General features: G+C 35.9%; 1 protein-coding gene across 1 annotated transcript in view; it reads right to left on the minus strand.

Moving 5' to 3' along the window:
• Positions 1 to 12,451, minus strand: part of MAP3K2 (mitogen-activated protein kinase kinase kinase 2) — an 84,255-nt gene continuing 71,804 nt past the window's right edge. Inside the window, exons 13-17 of the mRNA XM_032843141.1 lie at positions 11,720 to 11,868; positions 11,213 to 11,344; positions 7,386 to 7,515; positions 1,765 to 1,942; positions 1 to 942 (exon numbers count right to left, since the gene is read on the minus strand). Coding sequence (XP_032699032.1) covers positions 717 to 942; positions 1,765 to 1,942; positions 7,386 to 7,515; positions 11,213 to 11,344; positions 11,720 to 11,868 — 815 coding nt within the window. The 3' untranslated portion in view covers positions 1 to 716. The remainder of the gene's footprint in view (positions 943 to 1,764; positions 1,943 to 7,385; positions 7,516 to 11,212; positions 11,345 to 11,719; positions 11,869 to 12,451) is intronic.

A 12,451-nucleotide genomic window follows, 5' to 3' on the forward strand; every position in this document is an offset into this window, starting at 1 on the left:
TTTTTTTTTTTTTTTAAGCTGAAAGCTATCCCTCAAGGTATACAGATTCCAGTAACATGGATCTATTATAGTGTATTTGCTTATTATACTGGTTAGGATTAACAAACATACCTCTTAGAGATTCATATTTTCTATCAAGACTCCTACTGAGCAAAAAGCCTGGTAGACAGAGGTTAGGATCTAAAGAATACAGATATAAGAAGGAACCTATATTCTTTAAGTTGAGTACCTACCCTAAACTCAAGTTTAGGGCTCAACCCCATAAATGAGGATCTATTTTAAATACTAATCACTAAAAACTACAAATCATACATCATTTTCTTCTCCTTGTTTTCCATGTCTCCCCATCACCACCAATCTGTCAGTGACATGGGGAAAGACTCTATAATCCTTAGGTATTCTAAATGATTTGTTTGTACTAAAAAGAGCAACTATGTACTAAAGTGCTTTATCTCTCTGAACCACATCAGTACATTATAAAAAAATTAAAAAAAAAAAGGAGTTTCAAGTTCTTGTAAGGGAAAAAAAAGATTAAATATAAAAAATTTAGGTTACTATTATTATTAAACAATTTAAACCAAGAATCAAGAGAAATACTTTCCCTCTTGTCTTTTTTCTCCCCATCTCTCTTTTTTATAAAAAAGAAAAGTGCAGTCAGAGAGAAGGTGAATGAATTGATGGGAGCTGGGTAGAGGCACAGGAGAGGTTACTGGCTGCTAGTGATAATGCACGAACATGTGCCTTAACAGTTCATCAGCTGAAGGTCTTAGTTTGGCCTCTATAAAGATCCGCTTGAGGAAATCTCGAGTATAGTCTGAGACATGAGGTGGCAGCTTTGGGTTTGTTGGCTGAGTGGCAATTTTAAAGATGGCAGCCATAGCTTCAAATTCTGCCCAAGGAGGCTTTTCAGTTAGCATTTCCACCACAGTACAGCCCACACTCCTAGGGGGGGAAAAATTACACAAATAGTATCATCATGAAGGAAAGTCACTTAACTACAACATGAGAAACACAACTAACATCCACTTACATTTAAATATAACTTCATTTCAAGTTTAAAGTTTCATTAAAAGGTTGTAATTATATAAAACTATAAACATAAAATCAATGGGAGACTAACTCAAATGGTTAGGCAAAGAACATTATTCATTTTATAATTTTGCCTTATATAATTTTCTAAATTGACATTAAACATAATTTTTTGTGTTTATCTTACAAAGAACACAAACACTAGAAATTCTTTTAGCCATTCGGTGCCTAAAATGAATATCTATTAAACACAATTCTGAGTGGGAAGTAGGAAACAGTCATTTTATGTTTTAACTTAAAGTTATTAATTAAAGATTAACTGAATTACATGATACTAACAAAAAAGATTAGTAACTCTTAAAGTTCCTCAGGGATATAAAACAAAGATAGTTTTCTAATGCTGAAATCTGCTTTAGATGAAACCCTTCCCGAAGAAAGGAAGACAGGCTCAAGAACTCCATTTACTTAGCTAATTATTAAGCCATAAACAGAAAAAATTAAAACAAAAGTATTCCTGGCGTCCTATTTCAAAAGTACCAAAGATCATTTAAATCTTGCTCAGTAACTTCCATTTTGGGTGGAATTATGTAAGAAGGCAGGTGTTTTTGTTTTTTGTTTTTTTAATTAACATATAATGTGTTATTTGTTTCAGGGGTACAGGTCTGTGATTGATCCGTCTTACCCAATTCACAGCACTCACCATAGCACATAGGCAAACCTAACATCAAAACCTACCAGATGTCTGCTTTTCTGCCATAGCCTTCTCCACTAATTACTTCGGGGCTCATCCAGTATGGTGTGCCTGTGACAGACTTCATCCCTGTCCCTGAAAGACAGATGGTTTGAAGCCGTTTGCTGGCCCCAAAATCTCCTAGTTTGACGTTGCCTGTTGAATCTCGCAGAATATTTGCACCTAAAAATATGAAAACATCCTCAATTCATTACTTTTTTTGGCTGTTTGCAATTAAAAAAAAAAAGGCAAATAATTACTTAGTAGACTCATCAGTCTATCTCCAAAATTAGGCTGCTTTTTGTCTTCCCAACAGTACCTGGTATAATGCCAGTCACACAACCAGGGCTCATTAAGAATTTACTGCACAAACACTAAATTTTTAGAGTCAGCTGTGTATGCTTTAGCACCCAAGAAGGCTTATCAGTGATAAGGGCTGGGGCCAGTAGGAGGTAAGGATGACAAAGAAGAAAAAGGAGAAAAGGGCTAAGAATGTGAAGCTCAGAGGAGGATACAGAAAGCAACAGAGGCTCTCAGCCCCAGTTTCTCTGTGACAAAGCCCATTCTGCAGCTCATTTCCCTGAGAAGCTAGCTTCTCAGGAACTTCCTCTGGGACCTTCATAATCAACAACTTCTAGCACCTTCCCCTCTACTGTAATTTTTTTATATCTTTTTTTTAATAAACATATAATGTATTATTAGCCCCAGGGGCCCTCTACTGTAATTTAATGTTAGTTATCCAGTTTTTCTTAGTATTGGATTTTGTTTTATACTAATTTTGTTTCTCAATGTCTCTATATTTAATCTCTCTTCTAAGTAAGCTTTGAGCTTTCTGTTTTAAAATTTTGTTTAGTTTTACAATAAACTTTTAAATTTTATTTACTATAAATGGACCTTGATCACAGGGTGTGAGGTAGAGTTTGCTGAACTCCCCAAGGTGAGTTACCCTTCCCCTCTTCCCATACAGCACTCTTTGGAAGAAGTTCACTACGCACAGCCCACAATCAAGGTGTGAGGATTTATGCTCCAGGCTGAGTAGCTGCATAAATTATTTGTAATTATTCTGTATGGTATATTTGTCTCCTTTCTTGCATTTATTCATTCAACCTTTCATTTATATCAGTATGACCACATGGATATTTATTTTATACTCTGAGTCATAATCAAATATGACTTTATTTTTTGGCTCAAGTTGTTCCAGCTTTGGCCATTGGGAGCTCTTTGAATTGGCTTCTGTGTCCCTCTGCCATACCCTGAATCACTGCATTCTTATTTGGTTTGGGTTTTTTGTTGTTTTTAAGCATTTTCTTACTTTCTGGCGCTTAAAGATGCTCTGGCTTCAACCTGTATATTTCTTCCACCAGTCCTAGAATCTGTCATTCCTCCAAGAAGCCCTGGATCCCTTTAGTGGCAAATGGTATCAGAAATCAAGATCTGGATGCTGGATTCATTTACTTTTTATTCTTATTTCTCCCCTTTATCATTTTTTGAACTCAGTCTTCTAGGATTATAAAGTTGGTTTCCATCTTACATAAATTATTTTTATTCTTATTTTAAGTCTTACATAAGCTTAACCATATTTTTTTTTAAAAACTCCTTATTTGTCCCTTTATCCTTTTTTTTTTAATGGCCTCTAAAAAGCAGAGTGAATAGTAGAGAAAAATCTGCATTACAAAACAGAGAGAATACAGACTGTTCATCCCCACCATGGACTTCTGTACTTGTCTTTCTGTTCTCCCAGCAAATTCCCCAGCCTAGTTAACAGGCTAGTTAACATGGCTAGTTAACATGGCTCCCCAAAGCCTCTCTCCCAGAGAGACTGGATCCATTCTCTGCATGCCATAAGCCTAAGCATGCCATGGTACCAGACCCTCAAAAAAAGTACTGCCTATTTAATATCTCCTATCATCCAAAACTTACAGAAAAGAGTCTGTCAAAAAAATCCACTGCCTATAAAATATTTAGCCAAAGAAAGAACAACAAACAAACCAGTTTTTTCAGTCTGTGAGCTGGGAAGGAGCAGTCCTGAGCCTACTCATATGAAGGGCTGAAGAGAAAATGTGTAGCCAAGCTCCCAAAATAACTTTCTAATCTTTTAAAGCTCATTTTAACTACATTAAAAGTAAGCTTTTAAGGAGACTTTTCAAAGATACAAAAGCAGACAAGATAGTATATGTACCCATAATGCAGCCCCAACAACCATCAGGGCAATGTTCCCCCACCACACATACTGCTAGCCACTCCCTCCTCCCTCTCATTATCAGAAGCAAATTCAACACATTATGATCAACAAATAGTTTACTGTAGGTCTTTAAAATATAAACTTATCACACCTAAAAGAATGGACAATAACTTCTTAATATTATTAAGCATATACTATTTTTAACATTTAAAAAAAAATCAGAATCCAAATAAAGTCCATACACTGAGACTCACTGAATTACCTTTTAAGTCTTTCCTAATCTAACGTTCCTTCTAATGTCTTTTTTTCTTTATAATTTATGATGAATCTAAGTTGTTTCCTACAGCTTTCTTATGGTCTAGATCTTGCTGACTTCATCCTAAGGAGTCATTTAACATGTTCCTCTGTCCTATATATGTTCTAAAACTCAGTAGCTGAATCTACACGCTTGATCAGATTCAGGTCTAATTTCTTTGGCAAAAATGTTTACGTAGATGATGTTATTATTCTACAAATAAGAAGTACATAATGCTGGACTATCTCAGTTTTAGTGATGTCAACAATTGTTCATATTTAGTACTTGTATCTAGTAATTCCTTAGTGGTTGCAAAATGGCACTACTCTATTATTCCTTTTTCATTTGTTAGCCAATATACTTCTATAAAGGTAAGTCTCCTTTCATCTAGGATTTAGTCCTCCGTAGTACAGTAACACAAAAGCAGAGTAAAGGAACCTTATTATGAAATAACAAATTGGTTCCCTAGCAACAATAATCAATAGTTTTTATCTTAAGTTTCATTATGAATTCATGGGTTTATTTATTTTAAAGATTTTATGCATTTATTTATTTGACAGAGAGACACCGCAAGAGAGGAAACACACGCAGGGGGAGTGGGAGAGGGAGAAGCAAGCTTCCTGCCCAGCAGGGAGCCTGATGGAGCACTTGATTCCAAGACCCTGGGATCATGACCAATGCACCCCAAACTCATGGGTTTAAACTTTAAAAGCAACCAACTATCTTTCCTTTCCCTCACCATATAAAAATTGTGCAATGAGGGGCACCTGGGTGGCTCAATGGGTTAAAGCCTTTTCAGCTCAGGTCATGATCCCAGGGTCCTCGGATGGAGCCCCGCCATCAGGCTCACTGCTCAGCAGAGAGCCTGTTTCCCCTTCTCTCTCTCTGCCTGCCTCTCTGCCTACTTGTGATTTCTGTCAAATAAATTTTTTTTAAAAATCTAAAAAAAAAAAAAAATTGTGCAATGAGAAAAATAAATCAAAAGTAAAAATAAATAAAAATTGCACATTATGGGGCACCTGGGTGGCTCAGTGGGTTAAAGCCTCTGCCTTCGGCTCAGGTAATGACCCCAGGATTCTGGGATGGAGCCCTGCATCACATCGGGTTCTCTGCTCAGCAGGGAGCCTGCTTCCTTCTCTCTCTGCCTGCCTCTCTGCCTACTTGTGATCTGTCTGTCAAATAAATTAAAGAAAAAAATTACTTTAAAAAAGTTGCACATTATAAAAATTTGGGAAATACAGAAAAAGTAAAAAGCACACAAATGAAAACAACCATCACTCATCCTGCAATTTGGAAATAATCACTTAATTATATGGAAATTCTTCTCCTAGGTCATACTTTAATTTTGCAAGCTTGAGATCATATTGCGTATCCAGTTTTATATCTTGTTTTTCTCTTATAAATCTGCTTGCTTCCAGCCTCATTTACCAGAATAGTTTATCACTCTTTCTGGCAAGGTTAGATGAGGATCCCCTGAGGGGTTGCTGTCCTCAGTTCCCGTACCTTTTCTCATTATGAAAGCAAGAGAAACTGGCTTGAATAGAGCTTATTTCTAATAGAATAATTCACAATCAAACAATTTCCCTTTGTGGTTCTTTAAGCTATCACTTGACTAGTAAGGTCTAAGCTAGGCAGAACTTGAGGTGAAAGGTTCCTATTTCTTTTAGAACACAAGCCATGTCCTCATTCTCTCAGACTCACTAGCAAGCTCCATCCCATACAAGCAATTTGGCTCAGGCATTCTGCAGCAGATTTTACTTTGTCACCAGAAACTGGGTAGAAATGTCTCTTTGGCCTGAATATGACCATATTTATGATGTGACACTACTAACAGCCTACTGCTGACTGGAAACCTTACTGATAACATACCTTTAACATGTATTTTGTATATTGTATTATCTATTATATTCTCATAATAAAATAAGTTAGAGAAAAGTAAATGTTAAAGTCATAAGGAAAATACATTTATGGTACTGCAGTTTATATATGAAAAAAAAAATCCAAAATTGGAGGACCCACATAGTTCAAACCTGTGTTGTTCAAGGGTCAACTGCATGTGTGTGCATATTTATTCTTAATGACTGATTAAATAAAGTGATCTTTATTTTTTTTTAAGATTTTATTTATTTATCTGACAGACAGAAATCCCAAGTAGGCAGAGAAACAGGTAGAGAGAGAGGAGGAAGCAGGCTCCCTGCTGAGCAGAGAACCCGATTTGGGGCTGGATCCCAGGACCCTGGGATCATGACTTGAGCCAAAGGCAGAGGCTTTAACCCACTGAGCCACCCAGGTGCCCCATAAAATGATCTTTAAATGTGAGTCACACCCCAGTATTTACAGAATCAGACCTCTGGGTATGCTCTGCGGTACAAAGTTTTAAGCACTCTCAAATTTGAAACACCTCCACCAATTGCTTTTTTCTCACATCATGCACTTCCTTACATACCTGCTCCCTGCAAACAGTTGAGTTTTTAGAGTCTTAAAAAGTGAGTTTAACTGAGCTCGAGTTCATCAAATCTCAAGTCTTGGCCTCTCTCCTTCCCTCTTCTTATTCTCTTCCTAGGTAATGACGTCCATTCCCATGGCTTTAAAAATGATCTCAACATAAAGTATGTCATAAGCATAGCTAACTTTTGAGGGTTTTCTAAATATAATGTTTTAAGCATATTATATACATCAAATCATTTAATCCATACAAAATCCCTGAGTTAGACACTATTATTATCCTCCTTAAAAACAAGGAACTGAGGCATAGAGAGATTATGTGTCTTGTCCAAGGTTATACAATGATGGATAAAGTCCAAATCTGCATCAGGCCAGCTGATGTCAGAGCCCCTACTCTTAACCACTATATTCTAATGCCTATGTCCTATGTATGAAAACATATTCTCATTTTCATGATCATCTGAACTTTACTGATGCTGTGGACCCCCCCACAGATGATCTACTCACTTGTGGAGATGTGAACATCAGGATAAGTTGGAATATTGACTGTGTCAGTGAGAAAGCAGAATTGTTTACTAAGATGTTTTAAAGGCAGACGTAGTAATTTAAATGCTAAATTTCTCACTCATATCACTTGTTTCATTCAGAGTCACACACACAAAAAAAAACTGTGTAAGTAAAATAAAGAATACCTCATTACTTACCTTTGATATCTCTATGAACAATCATATTACTGTGCAAATAATGTACGCCTTCCAGAATCTGACGGGTATATTTCCTAGTCACATTCTCAGTAAGAGCTCCATATGCTTTTAATTGGTCCTTAATTGAACCCTAAGATAAAAGAAAACAAAAGAAAACTATAGTATGGTTTGAAATAAAAACTACTATTAAATCTTTATTTTTTAAAGGATCTGCAGTTGTGAGTGGGAGGCTTTAGCTGGAGAGTATAGGAATTCTCAGTAAGGACATTATATGCCACCTAATTCAACATAAACTCTACTATATTCCCAGACTAGAACTGTGGAAGAATATGGTCATAGTTGAAAGAAGCCTTTTAAACTATTTTTTTGACTGATGACCTTGTTTCCATGATTATGTTGGTTCTATCTCTTGTTCCTTGCAATCATGTTTTTTAAAATCTTGTTTTTGCCCTGAATGTATTTTTGTTTTTCCTGCTTGCTCTTCTCCATATTCCCTACTTGAATCTTATTTATTTTATTTGATATCTGCTACATTACTTCTTAGGAGAAAGAATGGATATGATTAAATAGTCAACACACATATGAGATTTTTTTTTTTTTTTTTAAATATTTTATTTATTTATTTGAGAGAGACACAGTGAGAGAGAGCATGAGCGAGGAGAAGGTCAGAGAGAGAAGCAGACTCCCCGTGGAGCTGGGAGCCCGATGCGGGACTCGATCCCGGGACTCCGGGGTCATGACCTGAGCCGAAGGCAGTCGTCCAACCAACTGAGCCACCCAGGCGTCCCACATATGAGATTTTTAAAGTTTTTCTTTTATACTCAACATTCTAGTTTAAAACATGTGAAAATGTATTAAAGAAGAATTTCAAATTTTCTTACATGTTTTTTAAGGCAGGATGAGGTACCATCTCTGAGAATACTGAATCACTCTGAGGTGAGACACTGGCACTTGAATTTTGAAAAACCTTCCCTACTCTAGATTCCAACGTGAAAATCTGATGACTAATCACCATTTTAAAAGATGGGAATAAAATGCTTCCTGAAGGACAAAATCTTTTCTTTTTAACAGAGAATATATCCAAATGTTTCTGCCTTTCCTTGAGTTCTAGCTTGCGGTGTACTGTATTACATGAAAGTAGATCCCTAGACTTTATAGGTTTAACCATTTGCTGTTTCCACTATTCATGAGCAATCCCTGAAGGGACAGGACAGCAAGATGCAATTCTGTTGACTCACACTTGCAAACACATGTGTGGAAAGCCTTAGGCAGCCAAGCACCTGTAAGTCAATGTGGCTTGTTTATTCAGTCTATTTACTGTGTCTCTACTTATAGTAATACACAAAATAACACGCCTAGAACTGAGCTGTCCAAATAATAAGCCCCTAAATACTTGTAGGCTGCAAAATGAGTGACAGACTTAAGGCTTTTCTGGGCCTTGGGCAGTTGGGCCAGTGGCTTCTGGCTGCTAACAGCTCCACTGGTGCTATTTACTCCCATGTACCAAAAAAACAGTTCTCTTCTTCAGTGTGACAAGCAGAATGTGTTGCAAGTACTGTGCCAGCAAAAAACTCTGTGTCAGAAAAATCAACGGATAGTCCAGGGACAGAAAATAAAGTTATGGTTCTGTTCTGAAAGTAGTTCTAGATAAACTAAGGAAGAGAATGCTACATTTGGGAAAACTGAAAAACAGAACAACAATCTGTGCAAAGCATGAAATCTAGGGCACAAAGAGATCCATCATACTAAATTTAATGAGAGAAAATATGTAGCATCATTCACAAACTTGGAAATTCAGTAAAGTCTAAGATCATGTATGTCTGGCCCATATATGAGATTTGGCATATGTATAATTCATTTTAAGATTGTTGATGAACTATTATTATTTCAGTAAAATTATTTCAGTGACAACCTATACTTTGAAGAGATAGTTGCTCTTATAAAACCAAGCAGAGCTAATGAGAAACATGATCTAATACCTCTTCCTGAATAGTCCTGGCTTAGTTTTAAGATTGCTAAATCTCCATTTGTGATGTAAATCAGTTCTAGCCAATTAACCATTTAATCTTATCTTCAACAATCTGGGTCCCTATTCACACCTATTCAGAATTATCCTTTTGTTTCTAATTTAAATATATATTGGTCAAAAGTCTTCAAAATTTCTATGGCATTTAATACACCCCACCCCTCTGTTTTCCAAAGAAATTTAAAAAAACTAATTTACTTTGTCAACAGGATCTCTGAAATAAACAATTAATTATTCGTGATGATAAGAAAGAAAGTTAACTGCTGATCTTGTGAAACAGGATGATTAAGACCTCGACTACCAGATACTGATCCACAGTTTTTACTGACCCATAAGCTTAAACTGCAACCTGATACATGAAACATATAATTCTTTTTTTTTTTTAAGATTTTATTTATTTATTTGACAGAGAGAGGCCACAAGTAGGCAGAGAGGCAGGCAGAGAGGGGAGAAGTAGGCTCCCAGCTGAGCACAGAACCCGAGGTGGGGCTCCATCCCAGGACCCTGAGATCATGACCTGAGCCGAAAGCAGGTGCCCAAACCACTGAGCCACCCAGGTGCCCGGAAACATATAATTCTAATAAACAATCCACTTAAAGACCCATAAATCAAATCTTTTCCTTATATATACAACCGATTAAATTATATGAATACATGTATTTTTAAATGGGTAAGTATAACACCATCTTGAAAATCAATTATTAAAATGTACCCTACAAATACTAAAAATAACATAGAAGGAATGACAGTTGACAAGTCACATTTTGCAACTCCTACTGAAACTACTGACTTAGGCAATGATTACCAATCTGTATTAAAAAATCTTAGATAAATGGCTGAAATGGAACTGGATACTCTTTTTTAAAAGATTTATTCATTTGAGCAAGAGGGAGACAGATGGGGGTAAGAGAGAGAGAAAGAGAGAAAACATGAGCACACGAGTGGGGGAGGGGCAGAGGGAGAGAATCTTTAAGCAGACTGCCCACTGAGAGTGGAGCTGGATGTGGGGCACAAGGCTCAATCTCACAACCCCATGAGATCATGACCTGAGCTGAAACCATGAGTCGGACACTTAACTGAGCCACCAAGGAACCCCAGGAACTAGATATTCTTATGTGCCATTATTAATAGCTCAGATTACTTTCTGATCTTCAGAAAAAAACAAAACTTTACACTGGAGAAATCCGATGTCGAACATCCTAATCTAGCATTCATTCTTCGTATCACTAACAGTGAACAACCAGTATGTCTCCTAATCTAATTTAGATATTAGATCTAACTTGGAGTTAATAGGAAATAAGAGGATAAAGGAACAAATTAAACACCACCATGAGGATGCAATCAGAGAAATCTATGAGATGAGATTGTCAATAGAACTAGCCTAGTCTCTGTCAAATATATGTCATGTAAAAATGTTCTAGATTAAAAAAGAAGTAAGGGACATAACAGTTAAAGGTAATGTGTGATCCTGGACTGGATCCTGGTTTCATTAAACTAGCTACTATGGTTATTTTAAGAGCATTTAGAGAAATCTGAGGATGTCCTGCTGTGGTATATATAACCTATTTTAGTACACCTCAGCATTTTTTTAAATGAATTAAAAAATATATAAAAATAAAAATGAGTTTAAAAATACAAAGATAAATGAAGATATTGAACAAAATTATATTACCCAGCTGTAATTCAAAACTTCCAAAATGTCCTTACAGTTTTACATTTTATAATCAAAGTTCTTGTTTTTCTTTCCTCATCTAAGACTTTAAAAAGAAGATGTCTATTTTCAAATGATGTACTAACTTACCCCTGGCATATATTCCATAAATATAGAAAGTGTTTTTTCCTGGGGATCCCTCAAACAGCCATAATACTGAACAATTCGCTCATGCAGCAAATTTTTCAACAACTGAATTTCACACTCAAGTGCATTTACTTCCTGAAAGACAGAACTCACTGTTAAGTCTTTAAAGCACTGCTAGTAAAAGCAAAACATTTGAACTTCATGGACCATCAAGGTGATCTCATTCTGAAATTTTTACTTCCCAAGGAATAAACATTTTAAAGTCTCTAAACAGTAACTTTTCTAACAGTCCTTGATGGTATATTAAAGCAAAAATAAATCAGATTAGGAATATGAGCACTTAACGAGAAAAACAATTCACAGTACAAAGTAGATAAATATATCTAATTACAGACTGATTTATTTTGCAAATAATTTGTATGAAGAAAAATCAAAAATTCTACTGTTATATTTATTTAGTAAAAATGCTTCTTATAAATGTGACAAAGCAGCCTGTGCAGTGATTCTTACCTTGCTGGTCTCAGGGCTATCAGGGTCAAACTGAACTTGTTTAACTGCCAATTCTCTCCCTGTATCGACATCATAACAGAGGTAGACCCTGCCAAATGCTCCCTGGCCAAGCAGTTTGCCCAATCTCCAGTTGGTTGGAGCACGAGGCGCTAAAAAAGAAAATCATCTTAAAATGAAACAGCCAGACAACACACAAATGGGTAAGGACTAAATGAATAACTGCATTAGTGATATCCTTAATTGAATAAGCTTAGATATAATAAGGGAAAATCATGATCATCCTAATTCACAATGATCATCACTTTGAAATTTTTTTTGCCTTAGTCAATTTTCTGAGAGTTTGAAGTGCAAACAAGTTCATATATTCCCATGTCTTATTTTTTCCAATGAGATTATATTCCTCCCACAATTAAAAATGTAAAGCATTTTTCACTCAATCCAGAATACCACTGATTGTCAGATGCACTATTTCTAATCTTTACTGCAGCAATATTTGTAGTTATTTTTCCATCTGCTTACAATGTAGAAAGCTGGAAAGAGGTATCACTCTCATTCTAACAAGAGAAAATCTTGAAAGCAGCCAGAAGGGAGAATAAAGAAAAATACATACACACATAAATATACGTACATAAATTATAAATAAATACAGAAGAATAAAGATAACAATTACAGCAGACCTTTCCTCAAAAAGCATACAAGCCAGAAGAAAATGGAGAAATAGCTTTAAAGTGC

Source organism: Lontra canadensis, unplaced genomic scaffold (assembly GCF_010015895.1).
Source record: "Lontra canadensis isolate GAN:19392208 unplaced genomic scaffold, GSC_riverotter_1.0 scaffold136, whole genome shotgun sequence".
Lineage (NCBI taxonomy): Eukaryota > Metazoa > Chordata > Mammalia > Carnivora > Mustelidae > Lontra > Lontra canadensis.